This window comes from Sardina pilchardus, chromosome 16 (assembly GCF_963854185.1).
Source record: "Sardina pilchardus chromosome 16, fSarPil1.1, whole genome shotgun sequence".
NCBI classification, from domain to species: domain Eukaryota; kingdom Metazoa; phylum Chordata; class Actinopteri; order Clupeiformes; family Clupeidae; genus Sardina; species Sardina pilchardus.
Genome location: NC_085009.1, coordinates 16382921 through 16403042, shown reverse-complemented (window position 1 = coordinate 16403042; position 20122 = coordinate 16382921). Strand labels below are relative to the sequence as shown.

The following is a 20122-nucleotide window of genomic DNA, read 5'->3' as shown; positions in this document are numbered from 1 at the left end:
GCACATGGTGTTAGTAAGGATGTAGTATGTAGCTGATCACATAGGTCAAACATATTTCATTATGTGGAGGTGACCAATTTCAGGTTAACAAAGGAATGAAGAGACGTTACACACAATAATTACAAAAACAGGTTCTTTATTTCACTCTTTTTTTACAAAAATAATTTTATTTTTGTGACTTATCTCTTGAGATTTTTTGCCAAAAAATCTCCCACTGCATCTCAATACTGAAAATAAATATATGGTTTGCCTACCTGGTTAAATGCCAAAACAACAAATGAATTACATCTCATACATAATTGTGTTGCCAGGATGACAATTAAGAAAAAACACCATGGCCTAAAATGCCACAGCACAGCCATAAATAAGGGGACTCTGGGATTTGCACTCTGGTTCAGAGTACAGGTATAGACATATATAGCAGACTCTCTGTCTACCTACACACACACACACACACATACACACACACACACACACACACACACACACACACACACACACACAGATGACGTCTCCAGGATAACAGTGTACTTCTGGGGTAATACACACTCTTAATCATTTCATTCACATACACACACACACACACACACACCCATCAGACCAACGGCTTGTTTGGTCACACGTTTCAGGTTACTGGTTCACTCTCAACACACCTGTACTCACACACTCACACACACTTATCAGGTCGCTCATTGCAAATTGAAACACACTCCCTCGCACGCTCGCGCACACACACACACACACACACACACACTTCAACTCACACAATTCACTCTGACTCTCACGCGCGTTCTAAGCCACCATCTGCGGCATCTGGATCTGCAAGTTCCTCTTGTAGCACTCGAGGCTGCACAGCGGCACGCCCGTCCTGGAGCACGCGTACCTCTTGGGGTTCGGACACCCGTCCACCCCGCAGCTGGGCCTCGGTGGCGGCGCCGGCCTCGGGGGTGCGGGCTCGGGCGCCGGCACGCCGGCGGGGAACGAGATGCTGGCGCCGTGGCCGGCCGAGCTGCGGTAGCGCACGGTGGGCACCTGGGCGTGGACACCGTGGTGCTTGCCGCGGCGCTCGCGGTCGCAGCGGACGCCGCTGCGCACCTTGGCCTTGTTGCTGGTCTTGGTCAGCCGCTCGATGGTCTGGTTCTTGCTCTCCTCCGCCTTGCGGGCGGCCTGCAGGCGGCGCTGGCGAGCGCGCTCCTCGCGCTTGCGCAGCATCTCCGCCGTGGGCTCCTTCACCTGCAGGCCGATGGGCAGCTCCAGCAGGGGCTGGCTCTGTTGCTTGTGCAGCAGCGCTTTCTGAAAGGACACACACGTGTAAACATTATACACACACGTAAAGACTAAGCATTATGATGCAGACAGCTGCTTGAGTGTGGAATGTGGATACACAAACACAAACAATATATTTACATTTGGTGCACATTGCACTATGTCTGAAAACATTTGTACAAGCTCAATGACACATGACAGACAAGAGACAAAGTCTGCACGAAACAATTCAGGTGCTCAAGAAAAGAAAAAAAACCCCACTAAAAACATAAATAAACATAAAACCTAGCACTGCTAATTTTTAAGGGAGTAGTTGTGTTCAAGGTGTTATGTTGTCTTCTGCTGATTATACCGTTTGGTAACAAAGCAAAAGTGTAGGAAAAGTTGTTTAGAATCCCAAGTGGGATCTGCCTCGGTGTGACGGCTACCTACCTGTCGGGCTGTGAGCAGCGACTCGTCGATCTCCTTCTTGAGCTCTCCGTTGTCATCCAGCTCCCCTTTCTCCAGAGCATCCAGCCAGCGCTCCTCTTCGTCCACGGGCCCAAGCAGGGAGCTCGCGTCCAGTTCGCCTAGAGATGAAGGCTCCAGGTTACTGTCCTCATCTGGGGATGAGGAGACAACAAGGGATAAACATAAAAAAAATAAAAAAATAAATACTCTGTCAGGTTCTTTGTAAAGAGGCTAGAGGGGGTTTACACACTAAAAAAGGTGACTAAACAGTGTGTGTACGATCCATAGTCTCTTCCTCACAGTTTTTTTGTTCTAACACACCTGGACTAGAAAATGTGTTATCTGCAACAATGTCTCTTTGCCCTCTGAGGTTCTTTGTACGAAAAAAGAGTCAAAGCTAAAATGAACATTGAGAATTAGGAGACAAGGCACACAGAGTGCAGGACTCACTGTCATACTGTACACACACATAAACACACATACAAAGACACACACCTAACCAGGCTCTGTACTGCTCAATGGGGACTCCCTCTGAAGGTTCATCATCGTCGTCTTCGTCGTCATCATCATCATCGTCATCATCGTCGTCTCCGTCATCATCAACAATCATCAGAGGAGAAGGAGAACGAGGGGCTTCCGATACCACACTGAAGGTTGGCACACTAACCACATCAAAACACATACATGCACACACAAATACATTACAAATTATGAAATGAGTCATGGCCAAAATCCAGATAGACACAAGTGGACACACATAGGTCATTCCGTGTGAAGTCATCACGCTTTTGGACCACATTGCCATGGATTTGACTGAAACTTGGAATGCTGATTTGGGTCAGTGTTATGGGATATTTGGGCCAATGAAGTTTCAATCTCTACATTGAGCTGGAAAAATGGTCGCTTCAAGCGTTTGTTATACCATGTGCTGCTGTGTTTACATAGCCATGTGTTTCTAGTCCTTGTGTCTCTGTCTCCGCCCCTCTCCTGAATCTGATTATTGACCCGCTCATTGCTTCACCTATTCCTCATTGTGTTTATTCATATAAGATTCAGGCATGTTGTGGTATCACCCATCTATTTTCCATTCAAACGTCTTTTGGAATGGGACAGGACAACAAGGACAAACAATGTTTTAGTCTTTGGAACCATTTCAAAATAAATTGTAGGGGTAGAGTATTGTTGTGTATGGTGTTTTGGGAGGCTTTCCTTATAGCTCACCTTTTAGTGCCAAGTGTTTGTCCTCCCAGCTTAATCTTCAGCTTGAGTTGTGGGGGTTTGATGATTATGGGCAGACCAGAGTCCGATTCGTCAGGTGAGTAGCTCTCCTCACGGTGATGCTTCTTCTTGTGCTTCTTGTGCTTCTTGTGCTTCTTCCGATGGGCATTATATACCCCAACCTCATCCCGGTCTCCTGTGGGGGGTGGGTGGGGAAGGGTGGACAGTCAAAAGTTTAAAAAGTAAAATTCACACGACTCAATCTGTAACAGAAGAACTGTTCAAGACACTGTTTTGTCTTGACATTTCGCTCAAGGTTGCCTGGCTAGTCGAGGAATTGCAAACAGGTTTGGGTTGGTGAATACAAAACTGGCCAAAGTCTTTGCCCTGCAGGCTGCAGCAGTGCAATCAGTGAGAGTTTGGGTGTATCTGGTCAAAAAACTTAAACATTTGGTGGTAAGTACACAAACTCTTTCCAGCTTTCAGTGTCAATGTAGTTGTTGTTGGTTTACAGGAACCACACAAAGAGTGTGTATGACACAAACACACAGTGATATCGTAGATAATTTACATAACAAGAATATATTGTAGCAAAGATGCACTTGCATCAATAACACCTCCATTCGTCTGACGCTTCTGTCAGAACCAACTGCATTTAACGTAAACTTCATTAAAGTAAACACTTACCTATAAGGTACCGTGGATGGATCATCATGTCTTTCCTCTTCCCCATTAGCAGCTGTGGGTAAAAGTTAAGTTATGAGTGAGGAAAGGAACACGGAGGCAAACTGATCGATTAGACCCAGCTGTGTGGCATTCAATAGCAAGCTACCTAACCAGCCAGCTCCGCGTCTGCATTTCATCCTATTCATACATATTTAGCCACTAGACGTTCATTTCAAAGACTCCGTTGTTTTGTAAATGATTAAATAGTGACTGGCAAGCTGGCGATAACTGGTCATGGAGTAATATTTCTAGCGAAATCGTAGAATATTGGTAGCAGCTATGACCGTCACTTATTTACTCAATCAGTTAGCTTCTAGCAAGCAACGACATGTCTGCTAGCAAACGTAACTCTAACATCACCATTAACGTTGATGCTATGTCAATTTTGTAGTGAGATCATGACATTATACCTGTCACACTTCAACAGTTCATGACTCTGAAAATCAATACAGTACCTCTGTTCATTTACAACTGTTGTACGTGTGTAGCAAAATCGTGAGGTGCTAACTACTACTAGCTAAATGTTCAGCAGCAGCAGCAGCCAAGATTGTTGTGGAAGTGATGTAAATATTGGGCCGTCGCAAGGATTTCTGGGAAACGGTGTCATTTCAGGAGTAATGGCATTTCCTTATCAGTTACTAACACTACAAGACCCAGTGCCAGTAGCATTGCAGCAGGCAGCTGGTATCTATCTAGCGAGGAAGATAAGCAAGGTCAGTGTTTGTGGAATGGACGTTTACTATCTTTCAGTTGCCTGAGTTATTTTAAAACTAATTTACAACGTACAGACTCAAAGTTTCAGAAAATTCCGGGGTTTCACCCACAGAAATATTAGACCTAAACTGAATGAATTGGCTGTTTACCGCTTGCTCTAAATGGGGTCTTCACGTTTCGTTGCACAACTGCCTGCCTGCAGAACTCAACTACCTGGCTGCTAACACGTGTTTACACATGTTTAATCAGAAGAATCAAAAGCTCATTTTGCGTCGTTGTAGGGCTGGCCCTGGGGCTAATCAAGTCAGTTGCAAGACAAAGAGAGTAAGCCACCAATGAGACATTATTACACCTGTTGAAGATCTTGCACACATACAAAGCAAGTAGCCAACGAAAGTGGCCGTGCTACACTACATTCAAGCCACACTTATTTTTGTCATGACATAAATTACTTTTTCTATCTTATTTCTACCTGCCAACTTGAAACCACGAGTTCACATGACTTGTTAGCCGTAGGTTACTACTTCATCATATGGTCGTACTTCAGAGCATTCTAGGCCAAATGAGCAACAACGTCCTCCACTGAGGATGTTTAACTCAGACTGTACAGTCAATGGGTTTACTATACCGGTATTCTTTGTCTCCACAAAGCATTCATAAAGTCCATTAGCATAATGGCCATATTACAACACCATCTTTGGACAGGATATATTTACATTATATACTGGTGTCTTTTGGGTGCAGTTATCATGTGCTTTACATGGTTCCACATACTCTCTTTTTACAATTCTATGAGTATGACATGTGTTTGTTGGTAAGCTACTGGAATGCCTAAAATTTCCCCTGGGATTAATAAATCATCTATCCATTGTCTATCTATCTATATTGTATCTAGATAGACAGACAGACAGACCGACAGTTAGTTTACCAGAGTGCAGATTTCTATGCAGCCTTCTGTTTTTAACCAATGCATTTTCTTCCCAGGAATCATGAACTATGCACGTTTTTTAACGGCTGTCAGCGCAGCTCGGAAACCTTCTCCAATCCGTATGCTAAGTAAGCCAGCCCTCAAAGTTATATTTCAATGTCAACATCCTATTCCAGTATTAATTTGTGAACTTGCACCATCAGACCCTTTCATAAACTTTTCAGTGAAATGTTCTTTTTTCTTCCAAAGCATTTTGTCTGTATTGGTTGTGCTGATTATCGAGAATCATTATTACACACACACACACACACACACACACACACACACACACACACACACACACACATACACACACACACACATTGGCCGCGTTTCCCAGATTCGTTAAGAAGCTCTTAAATGCTAAGATCTTCTTAGGAGCTCTCTCTCTCTCTCTCTCTCTCTCTCTCTCTCTCTCTGCAGCGGAGCTGCAACAGCGTTCTCCACCCTCGCTCATCTCCCTGGCCGGTGGGGCTCCAAACCCCAACACCTTCCCTTTCCAGTCGGCCACCATCCAGGTGAAGAATGGAGAAGCTGTGGTGTTCGATGAGCCCACCATGAAGAGGGCGCTGCAGTATTCTGGATCTTATGGGTAAAGTACCACCATTTTACAACTGAGACTGAGTCACATTTATTTGGGTGTTCCTGATTTGACTCGTGCAGGGCTACCAAGCACGAATCCTCGGGGATCCTCGACACTGGGAAACATCCAGTGTTTGGATCAGCAGCTAGAGCTTGTTGGGTCACACACACACAATCTCCCAAATGAACAACTTCTTTCAGATTAGATTCTTGTTGTTTCCATTAAATTCAGATTGTCTTCATGAAAGCACAACAAACTTGTTATGTTTAGGTAGGTGTCCTGTAAGTGGAGAAAATACTGAAAGGCAAGTGAAAGATTGAAATATATGTGGACCTGATTGTGTTCGGGCTCAATATATAGCCCACAGTGCCCCTGCTGGTTTGCAGACATCAGTGCAACGCCTCTGGGTATGTAAACTGACTGTGTTTGAGCCTCGCAGGATTTGAAGCATTTGCAGATAGCACACACTACTGGATTCTGTTTCACATTGCCCCGGTTAGCGTTCACATGTGAACTACTGTGGTTGCACTTTTGTTAATGATGAAAGATGAAAGGTGATGAGGTGATAAGTTGCATAGTGTGGCGAGAGATAGATGAGTCAAGGACACTGATGAGGATTATGATTGCATAACAGGGGCAATACAAAATGAAAAATTATACTGCCATTGTATTATGGGCTCACTGAAATGATGATATTGTTACACAACAACTATCAAATATCAGAGATGACAGTAATAATGATTTATGTTGATAGGTTATGAGACTGTTGATGATGGTAATGACCATGGTGAGGATTATGTGATGGTGATTACGCTGTATGATGTGGATGGAGGAGGTGATGGTAATGGTGAGATAATTGATAACGACGATAGATACTTTATTGATCCCCAAAGGGAAATTCAAGAATATATTAATAGGGCATTTCAACTACTACGTCATTTACTATGATGATAGCGAAGGTGATTCTGGTGCCGTTGCTAGGGATGATAATGTATGATTGAAGTGAAGTGAATATCAGTTACAAACTTGCAGTACTTGCAAATCATTATAATTATAATTATGCTTATTGCATGGATAGTATTTAATGTATGTATAGTGATTACTGTATTAGTGGGGGTCCAATAGTGAAAGCAGGAAAATTATAATGGAATTCAATAGCTTTTACTGTACTTGATTTTTGGTGTAATAATGTTTCTTATAGCAATGCAAACAAACAAAAAAGAGCATTGTAAAATCAATAAATGCTCATAAAAGATGAATGTGAATAGCTAAGTTGAGAGCTGCTCGTGTGTTCTTTCTTCAGCATCCCAGAGCTGGTCTCGTGGATGAAGGAGCTCCAGAAGAGCCTCCACAACCCCCCTACTGTAGGCTACAGCCCCGAGAGAGGCCAGATGGAGATGTGTGTGACCACTGGCAGCCAGGAGGGCCTGTGCAAGGTACACACATCCACATGCACACTCACACGCACACACACACGCACACACACACAGACACACACACACACACACACACACGAAACCACAAACATGCACACTCACACACACACACACTCACACACACACAACTACAAACATGCACAAACACACACACACACACACACACACACACACACACATACACACACACATGCACACTCACACGAATACACACACACATTTGCACATAGACATGGACGCACACGCACATTGACGCTCGACTCATACAAGGTATATACACACTCACACTCATACACACACAAGCGTGTACGCATTCACGTACATATGTACACACACCCACCCACACACACCAGAAGGTGGAATACTCCATATAATACAGCCATCCCTGCTTACCCATTTAGAGTCAGTCAGTTGCTCTCTCTGACTCACAGACACACAGCATACACACACACACACACACACACACACACATTCACACACCGTTATACACTAAGAGAGAGAGAGAGAGAGAGAGATGGAGACACACTTACTAAGAAAGCGAGAAAGATGTGTGGTTGTACCATAGACTGCAAATGAGGTTTACACTCACACAAGCCTTTTTGCACCCGTTTACACCCACGACTACAACTGGCACGTTGCTCTGAGTCATCCCAACGCCGGCTGTCATATGCCTGGGAAGCTCGATCTCTTTTTCTGTCTAATTCTCCCCTTCTCTCTCTCTCTCTCTCTCTCTCTCTCTCTCTCTCTCTCTCTCTCTCTCTCTCTCTCTCTTTCCTCCCTCTCTTTCTCTCTCTCTCCAAGTCACTGGACTCTCTCTCCGAGACCTTTCCTCTCTTCGCAAGTCTCTTCTAATCAGTCTCCACTCTCGTGTCAGTTGTGTATTGGACACTGACCAGCAGCCCCGGGGCTTACTCGTAATCTGGTGCGAATCCCGCAGGGCCACATCTGGCAGTGGCTGTGGCTCCAGACGTGACTGTTTTCTGGGCAGACGCCATCACACCCGCAGAGCCCAGACTCTCTACTGATGTGTTCACGTCCGTTTCAGTTTAGATGGAGAGGACGCACGCTTCCTCATTATTGTTATGATTTATGTCGTTGTGTCTGCTCTCTTTCACGTTAGCAATTTGATTTCTGTCTCTTGTGCTTGCTAGCGCAGTGAAGTGTTCTCTGTTTTGAAATGTCACCTCTCTTGTTCTTTGGTGTTTGTAATGTCATGGTTCTTTTCTTGGGCGGGTGTTTGCAATGTTATGTGTCTTGTTTTTGAAAGTTGTTTGTAATGTCATGCTTTTTCTTGTCTTTGGAAGGTGTTTGAGATGCTGGTGAATCCGGGAGACAACATTCTGCTGGATGCGCCCACATACTCTGGCACGCTGGCAGCGGTAGGAGACGTCATTCATGACATCCTACAGTTTTCTCTGTCTCTTCCTGTCCATCCCTCTCTCTTCACGCCTCCCGCCCTCTCTCTCTATCTCTCTCTCTGTAGCTCTCTCCCTGTGTTTGTCACTGTTTCTCTTTCCACTCTCTCACGCTCTCTTTCTGTTCAGTTACTCTTCAAATTTTCTAATGTTGAAGTGACTCCTCCTCCATACTGTTGCTCTCACTCTCTGTCACTGTTAGTTTCTCTCTGTATCTTTCCCGCAACTTCCCACCATCTTTGGCCCCCCTTTATTTCCTCAGTTATATCCTGTATGTGCTTTTGTGTTGAGGAGGCTTTCTATAGTTTGACCTCTGAGGAAGAGGCTAGGGGTGGTTCGCACACTGAAAAAAGATGACTACACAGAGTCTTTGCAAAAAGGAGCAGCTTTTCTTTTTAATGAGGAGCAAACGTTTCAGCCTTCAGGCTAATCTCAGTGCTCGCAAAGTAGTTTGACCTCTAACAGAGCTTAGAACAACCATGCGACTGAAAAAAATATGCTACTATTAGTAATTTTCATGTGTAAACACATGACCCGTACCAAGTACCAATCCTCATTGCGCTCATGCACATCTTTATCTTTAGTGTTTAGTATTTTACTGACTAAACAGCTCTTTTAGTCATGTTGATTTGTTGATTTGCTTTATATTATCCTGTTTACATTATAGTGTATGTTGTGTGTGGTGTCTTAAGCTGCTGGGACCATGAATTTTCCCTTGGGGATCAATATTATCTATCTATCTATATATCTATCTAAACATTTCCACATAAAACAACCTACACTACACACTAATATGTAGAAACGCTAGTTTAGTTTGTGTTTTCTGCTGTAGTCATTGATGTACATGGCAGTACCATGCAGCAGTCATATTATAAATACCTCTATACGGTACATCTAGTTGTTGTGTCTGTGTTTCTGTGGTCATTAGGGCCGGTGTCCACCAATCACGTTTTTTTGCGCCGACGGCGACGATTCTCAATATAAAGTCTATGTAGCTCAGCGTTCACAGCGCTGAGAGCCCTCGGTGGAAATCTGTTCAACTTTTAGAACAGCGCTGGGCTCGTCAATGTTACTTCTCTTCATAAACCGTCTCTGGTTTTGGTAGCATAGCAACAATAAACACTTGACCGAAGCGCGGAGAAAAGGAGGTTGAGGGCGCTCTCAACGCAAAAAAAAACATGTTTGGTGGACACAGCACCTTTATAAACCTGTTGTCACCTTATGGCATCCGTGGCCTTCCCCGTCCCCAGCTCCAGCCGCTGGGCTGCAACCTCATCAACGTGCCCAGTGACCAGTACGGCATGATCCCAGAGGGCCTGCGGGACGTCCTGTCTCGCTGGGACCCGGCGGACGCCCACAAGGCCGGCAGCAACGTGCCCCGGGTGCTCTACACCATCCCCAACGGGGGCAACCCCACCGGAGCGTCCATGACCACGGAGCGCAAGCAGCAGGTGTACGAGGTGAGTGGAGCGGGGCAGGGCGGAGCTGAGCGGGGCGAGGCAGAGCGATGGAGGAGGGATGGGGGAGTGGGCGGAGATAAAAGGAGAGGGGGAGAGACAGTGAGTGACAGTGAGCGAGTGTGAGTGACGGTGAGCGAGTGAGTGTGAGGGCAAGTGCGAAGGTTTTGTGTGAATGAGAGAGAAAGTGAGTAGGGGGATGGATGGATGGATGGATGGATGGATGGATGGACAGAAGAATGGGGCAGTCAGATAAGTTAGAGATTTCTCTCTTTTACACTGTGTTTTTGTGTCCAGGCAATAAAGTGTGTGTGTGTGTGTGTGTGTGTGTGTGTGTGTGTGTGTGTGTGTGTGTGTGGAGGGGCGTGGTGTGTTTGGGGATGTTTTTGAGAAGGTCTTCGCCAGCTAATACATCATATTTTGTACATCTTTTGCAGCTTGCCAGAAAGTATGACCTCCTCATCATCGAGGATGACCCATATTACTTCCTGCAATTTCAGAAGGTACCAGTGGCCTCTCCTTTGCTCTTGTGTCCACTCACCTCACTTCATCCCGGCCCTGATCAAGGGGCAAGAGCATCTGCAGTACAGATCACTTCAGGACTGTGCTGGATGTCTGTGTAATAGTTCAGTGATGCAGGAAACAAGTCAATATGGAAACTTAAAACAACAAGCATACACAGACACAGACACAGACACAGACACAGACACAGACACAGAGACAGACAGACAGACAGACAGACAGACAGACAGACACACACACACACACACACACACACACACACACACCATCTCTCTCTCTCTCTCTCTCTCTCTCTCTCTCTCTCTCTCTCTTTCTCCCTATCTCTCTCATGCGCACACACACACACACACACACACAAACGAAGGGACAAGCCCTAGGCAATAATAAAGTCAATTTTTGGAAGGAAAAAATGTCAGTGAAATGTTCGTACAAACACAGTCCCCAGGTCTTTCAATTTATTCATACCTTGGGCTTATCAGTAATATTCTGTATGTTGCCATATATTACTATCCGACTATCAGTCTCCCCTGATATCAGAATATTACTCTGCTCGGCAGTCCTGTCATATGTGCCCAAGGAATTGTGATTGCTCAGGTTTACAGCAGGTCAATGTCAGTCAAGTCAGGCAGGAGCAGTTTTCTGGTGGGGAAATACTCAATTGAGAATGCCTAGCAGTTTATTTGCATAGTAAATAGCTGGTGTTCACTGATGTTGAGTGTTTGTTTGCACAGCTAGGAGTCTCATTGCTTTTATGGGCTACGCAGTTAATCTGTTATCACTATCTCACAGACTACTGTAGATACCGTTTAAAATGTTACCTTTTAAAAGAGCCATCATGCTGTTATCTAAATGAAGGCACGTTTTAGCTCAAGTCTATAAAATATTCCTGGGTTTTTCAACCAATCAAATTGTGTAGCCTAGAATCAATATGTTTTTGTGTGGTTAGTTTCATAGCTTTATGTCTGACCGACCATTGATTGAGCTTGTCTTGTTGTGTCTTGTGGTTAGCATCCTAGTTGATTGGTGTGTGGCAATGGCATGTGGTTACTTTAATCTGTGTGTGACTCACAGTAAATGGCTCCCTGTGCTTTGTTCCACAGCCGTGGGCTCCCACCTTCCTGTCCATGGACGTCGACGGCCGCATCCTCCGCACCGACTCCTTCTCCAAGATCCTGTCATCAGGGTGAGCACTACGGGGGTTTGTCAGAGTGACCGCGCGATGGTTAGTCACTACGGCAGCTCTGTCGGAAGCAAATGGCACACAGAGAGGCAAAAATAGACCAAAGGAAAGAATCATAAACGGAACATTATTTGAGACACACAGTTTGACACAATTTAACAGTTTGTTTTCCCTTGGATTTCCTCATCAGCATATACAGTAATTTCCCGCATATAACCACATTGTGTATAAGCCGCAGGGCAGTGTTTTATGCAAGTTAAAAGAAACAAAACCATATTGATACCATATTAACTGTCGCCGTACATTAACTTCATAGCTGAAGAAATTTTGCAAAATCAATATATAAGCCTCGGCTAATAGTCAGGAAATTACGGGTACACGTATATTCCTCATCATCCATAGGTGTTTGTTTAACTCCATTATGGCAATTGTCCCACATTAACAGACTCTGTTTCCGTGGCGCTGTCCTTCCTGCTACAGAGCACGTGCGAGCTCCTCACGCACTGGCGTAGGTGTCGAGAGACTCGGCCCACCTGTCTCAGTTGGACTCCCCAAGGGCCTAATTGAATTAGCCTTGGACCTGACTTTGACTCAGGGGTGTGTGTGTGTGTGTGTGTGCGCACGTGTGTGCACTGCTGAGAGTGTACCCTCAGGACTCTGAGCTTACGCATGCGTGCACACACACATACACACACTCTCAAGCTAGCATGTATGGTGCATTCAGGCCTGAACTGCATTGTGATTTAACTCAGGTTTCTGACAATGTTTAAGCGTTTTATTAATGATGATGGGAGTATGGAAATGAACACAGTCAAGAAAGTGTGTGTGTGTATGTGTGTGAGTGAGTGAGTGACTGTGTGACAGGGACAGAGAGGCCTTGTGAGTGGAAAAAAGAGTGAGAGAGCGAGAGAAGTTAATGGATGGAAAAGGAAAGAGAGAGAGAGAAACCATGTCTTTGTGTTCATCCCAGAGGCATTCCTCCGTGCTGAAGTGTCTCCCCTCTGGCACACATACTTCCACATCTCTACTAAACAGAGGAGTCCCCAGGACAAAGCAGACAAAACAGCCTCTATCTCCCCATTCACACTCATGCCTTACTTGCACTATTCAAAGTCTGCACTGTTCTCTAACACTACATGCTTGAGTAGTTAGGTTAAATTGAATCTCTCTCTCTCTCTCTGTCTGTCTGTCTGTCTGTCTCTCTCTCTCTCTCTGTGTCTGTGTGTCTGTGTGTGTGTGTGTGTAGGCTGAGGATAGGGTTTGTGACGGGGCCGAAGCCGTTGGTTGACAGAGTGGTTCTGCATATCCAGGCGTCCACCATGCACACCAGCACTTTTACACAGGTGAGTCAGCTCCTCATCGCCTACACGTCTCCACTCGTTCATCACTTCAGCCTACCTTGTTTGCTTTCTGCCTCTGCCTCTCTGCCTTCATCCTCTCTCTCTCTCTCTGGTTAACCCTTTGTATGTCGTGTTTTTTTCAGTCTTATTTTTAACTCTCCTCCAACCTGACCACATATAGATAACTCTGTAGAATTCCACTCGAATATAGAATCCCTATAAGATCCTTCCCATCATTAGGGGCATGCATATACACTGTCTTCCTATGTCATATTTCTCTGGTCTGATGCGCGCACACACACACACACATACACACACATTTTCTTCACTTTATAATCCTTCCTCTCCTCCTAGCCACTGTCTCTTTCTCCCTCCTTTTTCTCTCTTGCCTTCCTGGCTGAGCGCTGTGAAGAAGGGATCACGAGGCACTCATCATTTATTCAGCTCTGATAAAGGTTAATGGAGAGGCAGCAGATTAAAAAGCCATGCAGTCAGGAGCGAGTTCATCAGGCCCCGTCATTACATTGCTGTCTTCCTCTCTCTCTCTGTCTCTTTGTAGTGTGTTTATCTCAAATTCAAATTCAGCTTATCAAATTCAAAGTGCTCTATTGGAATGACAAATAGGCACTTGTGTTTCCCAAACAGTCATTACATACAGTACAATACGTTTGAACATGTACTGAACATGCACATCAACAGATTTAGACAAAATTAGAATTAGAATTAGAACATACAGTATAGTGTGACCTACATATTGAAGGTTATCATACACATACACTACTCAGAAAGTTAGGGATATCCGGCTTTCGGGTGAAATTGAATGTTTCAATACAGAAAGTACTGAAACATTGAACTGTTGTACATGCATGTCTAAGGTCACCTGTAAAGGTTATAGTGGATTTTAGGTGAGTCCTGAAATTTCACCCAAAAGCCGAATATCCCTAACATTTTGTGAGTAGTGCATGTGAAATGGCTCCAAGGTGATGTTCACAGCTGTTATATTCTCTAGTTTGTCCTTCATTTCGTTTCAAAGTGCGCTACTGATGCCAGATGTGTTTATAGAGATTTTCACTTCATGAAGTAAATGCTGAGATGTGTACCTAATGTCAGTCTCTCCCTGGTTACTGGTTAATGATTTCCTCCATTGCCTCTGTCCAGCTCATGGTCTCCCAGCTTCTGCACGCCTGGGGTCAGTCAGGCTTCCTCAACCATATCGACGGGTGAGCTCGCTCTCCCTCATATCAGTGCAGTTAATGATGGCTGGGGCGGACTTTTCTGCTCTGAGGCTGTAACCCAGCGTGGCCTTTGATGGCTGCAATTATGCCTTATGCCTGTTTGTTTATTTTGTGTGTGTGTGTGTGTGTGTGTTTGTTTGTTTGTGGTTAAATGCCTGACTCCCTTTTTTTCCATAGTGTTTGTAGCCCTTCTGAAAGACATTTCTAAATTTGATGTTGATGTATCATCTATCCATGTGTTTTTTCCACATTGTTTGTGGCTGTGCACTGCACAGGGTGGTGGAGTTCTACCGGGCTCAGAGGAACGCCATGCTCTCCTCTGCTGATAAGTGGCTGACAGGTCAGCGCATTTCACAATAACATCCACCGGCACCAGCTTACCTCCAGCAAATACGGTTACCTAAGAGTAGCTGAGACGGCTTCACATAACACATAATACTGCACAGCCTCCTGTGTATTTCTCCTGATTAGGGGAATGCAGTAGACTTAGCTGATCAGAGAGTTATATGATTATTATTCTAATCGAAATTGTGTGAGAGTAGAAAATTGTTGACAATATCTCAACAGCCATGAGGACTTAGAAACTCTAAATGAATCAATCAGAAATGTATGTATTAATCATTCATTCATCAGAAGAATAGTTCAAATAAAATATGTAGGGGGTAGTCTGTATAACCAATACATTCCCTAGAATTAAACTGAATTGGATCACATTTCAAAATGTATTTCCATATGCTAGTGTATGTTCCCATCCTGTGGAATCGAGGATGCTGCTGTAGTGTTACTGATTGGTGTGACTGTGCAGTAGTGGCCCAATGGCGTCATATCTCATTGTTATCGCTTAAGGATCTGTTGATCCACACAGCATGGTTGTTTAATACAGAGGCCAGTGGCTTTGGACATGGCCGTGGTCAGCTTTGCGTAATCTCATTGTGTTGCGCTCTGTGCCCACCGCGCTTCCTGCAGGCCTGGCAGAGTGGCACGCTCCCGCCGCCGGCATGTTCCTGTGGATCCGGCTCAAGGGCGTGGCCGACACACAGCAGCTCATCATGGAGAAGGCGCTGGAGAAAGAGGTATGAAGGGAACTCACGCACACACACATGCACACACACACACACACACAGCAGCTCATCATGGAGAAGGCGCTGGAGAAAGAGGTATGAAGGGAACTCACGCACACACACATGCACACACACACACACACACACACACAGCAGCTCATCATGGAGAAGGCGCTGGAGAAAGAGGTATGAAGGGAACACACACACGCGCGCGCACACATGCACACACACACACACACACACACACAGCAGCTCATCATGGAGAAGGCGCTGGAGAAAGAGGTACGAAGGGAACACACACACACACACACACACACACACACACAGCAGCTCATCATGGAGAAGGCGCTGGAGAAAGAGGTATGAAGGGAACACACACACACACACACGCACACACACACACACACACACAAACACACAGCAGCTCATCATGGAGAAGGCGCTGGAGAAAGAGGTACGAAGGGAACACACACACACACGCACACACATGCACACACACACACAGCAGCTCATCATGGAGAGGGCGCTGGAGAAAGAGGTATGAAGGGAACACACACACACACACACATGCACACAAACATATATACACACCTACATAAACACATGCACACACACACACACACACACACACACACACACACACACACACACACACACACACACATATATATACACACACACATACACACATATATTTATATATATATATATATATATATATACACACACACACACACACACACGCAAGTGCACACTCTTCAGGTCCCTGGTCACTCCATACTGGAATTACAGCATCACTAACCTCCCGAGACTTGAGGGTATTCTCTCAGCAGTTCATACACACATATATACATGGACACACACACACACACACACACTCTTCAGGTCCCTGGTCACTCAGTACTGGAAAAACAGCATCACTAATTTCGGAGACCTGAGGGTATTCTCTCAACAGTTCATGCACACACACACACACATAAGATGCATGCAAGCACATTAGCAAACACACGGACACCCACACACACACAGGCAGCCAATTATTCTGTCAGTACTCACCTGCAATAGACACACACACACAGAGACAGACAGACACACATACACACACACACATTCACACACATGCTAACGAAGGGGAAAATGCCATTTGATCATGTGTCTGAAATAACACATTACATGTGTCGTTTCAGACACATGATCAAATGGCAAAATAAGTGTTGAGACTTTTGAGTTCTAAAACCATTCCCTTTTCCAGACCTGAGTTTAGTACGGGTGTGAAAGCTAAGATATGTGGTTTCATGAAAGTGCTATCATATTTCCCAAGAAGACAAGTTCAAATTGCAGTGTTCATGCCCTTGCAGTGTGGTGAAGTTATTACTTATACTGTACTGTCAACAGAAAGAAATGAAGGAACGCAAACAGAAAAACAACACGAGGACTCAATAGAGTAGTGGCAAATATAAGATAAGACGTTCAACTTTAACTGCATTAAAACACATGAATGGATGCTCGTCACAAGGCGGGTTTACATGGACAGTTTTGTCATTCCGATTGAACTATTCTGAATGAAAATGTTGTGTCATCTGTTTACATGATGCATTATATTCCGATCAGGTGTTCTTAAGCGCTTACAATTAACGGAATAGCCGGGCTGGCTATTGGGCTCATTCGATCAACTAAATAATCAGGTAATAATGTCCGCTGCTGCTTTGCTTTTGCTTGGGAAGCTACAGCGAGCAACCCAAAAGAAAGGAATACACCACCTCTTTCATTCCGATTAAAATTCTCATCAGATCTGCACGTTTGTTCTAATGTGATTTAAAGCATCCATGTAAACCCACATACTGGAGTTAAAGAGCTGCTGCATAGATCAGGTGTATCTTTGGGGATGCAGGTTTGACCTTCCTTTTAGATCTTGGATCCTATACAAATATAGTCCATGTATTAAGTATCCCAGCTCTAGAAAATTATACTCAATCATCACATGAAATAAAAGTCAAAATACCCTGTCATCAAATTATCTCTCACAAGGCCTACAGCAAGGTTTGTTCAATAAACAAAGCAGAAATAGACTGTTTACTATTACACAATTGATCCACTGTGAAAGCATTGTGAAGGTCAAATGCCCAACAGACAGTATATCTGAATTTCAAAGTCATAAAGCACTAAGTGGTCCTTCTCTCTCTGTCTTTCTCTCCCTTCCTCTCCCTCTCTCCCTCCCTTCCTCCCTTCCTCTCTCTCACCTGCTTTGCAGCTTTGTTAATAATAGCAGGCATTATGGGTGCAGTGGGCTGCCTGCCAGCCACTGAGACAGAGGGCGTGTTTATGTGGGGCTGCATGGAAATTAACCACCACCACATATACACACACGGACATGGTCACACACAGAGAGAGAGAGAGAGAGAGAGAGAGAGAGAGAGAGAGAGAGAGAGAGTGAGAGAGTGAGAGAGAATCAAACACAAACACACGCATACAGACGTACACAAACCCAGTTTTATGGTCTGGAAAAAGCAATACCCTTGTGTATGGTTTCCTACGGAAACACAAAAGCATTCACTCATAAATGTATACACATTTAGAAAAGTAGAGGGGAAAAAATGAGCACCTTTGTGTTTGTGCATTCACGTGTTTGTCACTATAAGGCACCAGAGATACGCACACTTGCACAAACACACACACACACACACACAGTGAGGAAAATACGGGTGTAAGAAGGGCTCCCTTTTGTGTTTCATCCCACAGCAGCTCTCTCTCCTTCTCTCTCTTTCACACACACTCGTTTCCGTGAGTCCAGTGTTGTTTCCAAGTCCATTCCCTTACAACGAACTGCCGAGTGGGAACACTGGGGCCCTTTCTAAAGGCTGACATTTTGGGATTGGCTTTGTAGAAACTCCCACAGAGAGAACAACAGAATCTCTCACATTACTCACACGTCTGTTTTTCGTGACCGTAAGATGTTGATAGGTTTGGAGGATGGGGGGGCGGGGGGGTTGAACTTCGTAACTTGTTGTGGTCTGCCAGAACAACTCTGTCAAAAAGCTTGCCCAGACTAGAAGGCTTTTTGGCCACGCCAGACTTGTGTTGATGTATACTTCTATTTCACGTTTCAAAGCACAGTGCAGCCATTATCTTGATTACACTCACTAACCCCACCTATTTGATCAGGCTGAAGCAGGGGATTGAGTTCATCTGCAGAGTTGAATTACCTGTTTAAAAATAATGTGGGGTAAATATTGAATGTGTTTAATAGTCTGTGTGTGCTTGGACTTGCATGTGCATTCATGAGTGTGTGTTTATATGCACATGTTTGTCTTTGTTTCTGTGTGTGTGTGTGTGTGTGTGTGTGTGTGTGTGTGTGTGTGTGTGTGTGTGTGTGTGTGTGTGTGTCAGGTGCTTCTGGTTCCTGGAGGAGTGTTTACCATCAACAGTTCAGAGCCTTGCCCTTACGTCAGGGCTGCCTTCTCCCTCTCCACCCCAGCACAGATCGATGAGGTACAGGAAGGAAACATGCATAAACACACACACACACACACACACACACACACACACACACACACACACACACACACACACACACACACACACACACACACACAGAGAACACTAACATTGTTATATCAAAGCATGCTCATGCTCCTTTCATCTATAATACACACATACACATATGCACACACACATACAGTCACAAACATAATATAGATAAAGTATTCACACTTACATAGAAATATGCAGACATACGAACACTGCCCTGCACACTGAAGCATGCTGCCAAATCCTGTACATGTGAGTGTACACACACACACATTCGCACAACATTTCAAATTGATTTTTGAGGCCTTGGGTTCCTTTTCTTCAACAGGCATTCAAGCGGCTCTCTGCTCTCATTAAGGAAGCCCAGTGAAGCGCCCAGGCCTCCAGACGAGCAGCTTGTCACGACCAGAGAGATTTTCTATATTTTATACACAAACACAGCAAAAAAGAAGACGGTATTTTAACTTGAATCTCAGTGTTACTGGCCACAGATGAGAGAAATTATTTTTTTAACATTTCGTTTTCTGGGACACCAGGAAATCGAAGACTGCTTTTAATGACATTTGTAAGAAGTTTACACCACATACACCTTATCAGTAGCTTGTCTTTAGATCTTGCCTTAAGAAATCCTATGATTTATTTCATACACACATACCAGAACAGCCTTTTAGTGGAATGTATTCTTCATTTTAAAATGAAAGTCTGGGTAGAGAGTGAGATGTATTTATTACTGACAGTGCCTGACAGTAGAACACTACGGGTTTTATTTAATATGTAATGACAATATTTCCTTGCATTTATTTGTTTGTGAAAAGAAACTTTTTTTTTCATCAAGTCTTGCATTATGATATGAGCTTTATGAGATTCTTAAATGTTTTGTCACATTTGATTTTGTAATCAAATGTAATCAAATATATATATTTTTTGTTCAGCTGTGATTACTGTATATGGTCTAGTTTCCCTATACAATAAACACACAAGACTTCTAGAACTCTCCTTCTCTATCTCTCTCTCTGTTTCTCCA

At 44.3% G+C, this 20122-nt stretch overlaps 2 protein-coding genes across 6 annotated transcripts; one reads left to right on the top strand and one right to left on the bottom strand.

Annotated features, from left to right (window-relative positions):
* Positions 1–125: 125 nt before the first annotated feature.
* ino80b (INO80 complex subunit B) lies at positions 126–4253 on the bottom strand. 2 transcript variants are annotated; one of them, XM_062517129.1, is made up of 6 exons: positions 4116–4253; positions 3622–3673; positions 2938–3130; positions 2212–2378; positions 1699–1868; positions 126–1293 (listed from the first exon to the last, which is right to left on the bottom strand). In XM_062517129.1, exons 2-6 carry the CDS (start codon positions 3665–3667, stop codon positions 793–795), a joined length of 1077 nt encoding a protein of 358 aa, XP_062373113.1. In that variant the 5' UTR covers positions 3668–3673; positions 4116–4253; the 3' UTR covers positions 126–792. The 2 variants fall into 2 exon arrangements, with proteins under 2 accessions (XP_062373113.1, XP_062373114.1); XM_062517130.1 differs by having other exon boundaries at positions 2212–2363.
* Positions 3191–20089, top strand: aadat (aminoadipate aminotransferase). 4 transcript variants are annotated; one of them, XM_062517125.1, is made up of 14 exons: positions 3191–3390; positions 5359–5430; positions 5765–5933; positions 7228–7360; positions 8665–8739; positions 10026–10235; positions 10670–10735; positions 11855–11937; positions 13181–13277; positions 14433–14494; positions 14785–14849; positions 15476–15582; positions 18958–19059; positions 19427–20089. In XM_062517125.1, exons 2-14 carry the CDS (start codon positions 5364–5366, stop codon positions 19466–19468), a joined length of 1278 nt encoding a protein of 425 aa, XP_062373109.1. In that variant the 5' UTR covers positions 3191–3390; positions 5359–5363; the 3' UTR covers positions 19469–20089. The 4 variants fall into 4 exon arrangements, with proteins under 4 accessions (XP_062373109.1, XP_062373108.1, XP_062373112.1 ...); XM_062517124.1 differs by lacking the exon at positions 3191–3390 and adding an exon at positions 4309–4373; XM_062517128.1 differs by lacking the exon at positions 3191–3390 and adding an exon at positions 4392–4698.
* Positions 20090–20122: the final 33 nt, after the last annotated feature.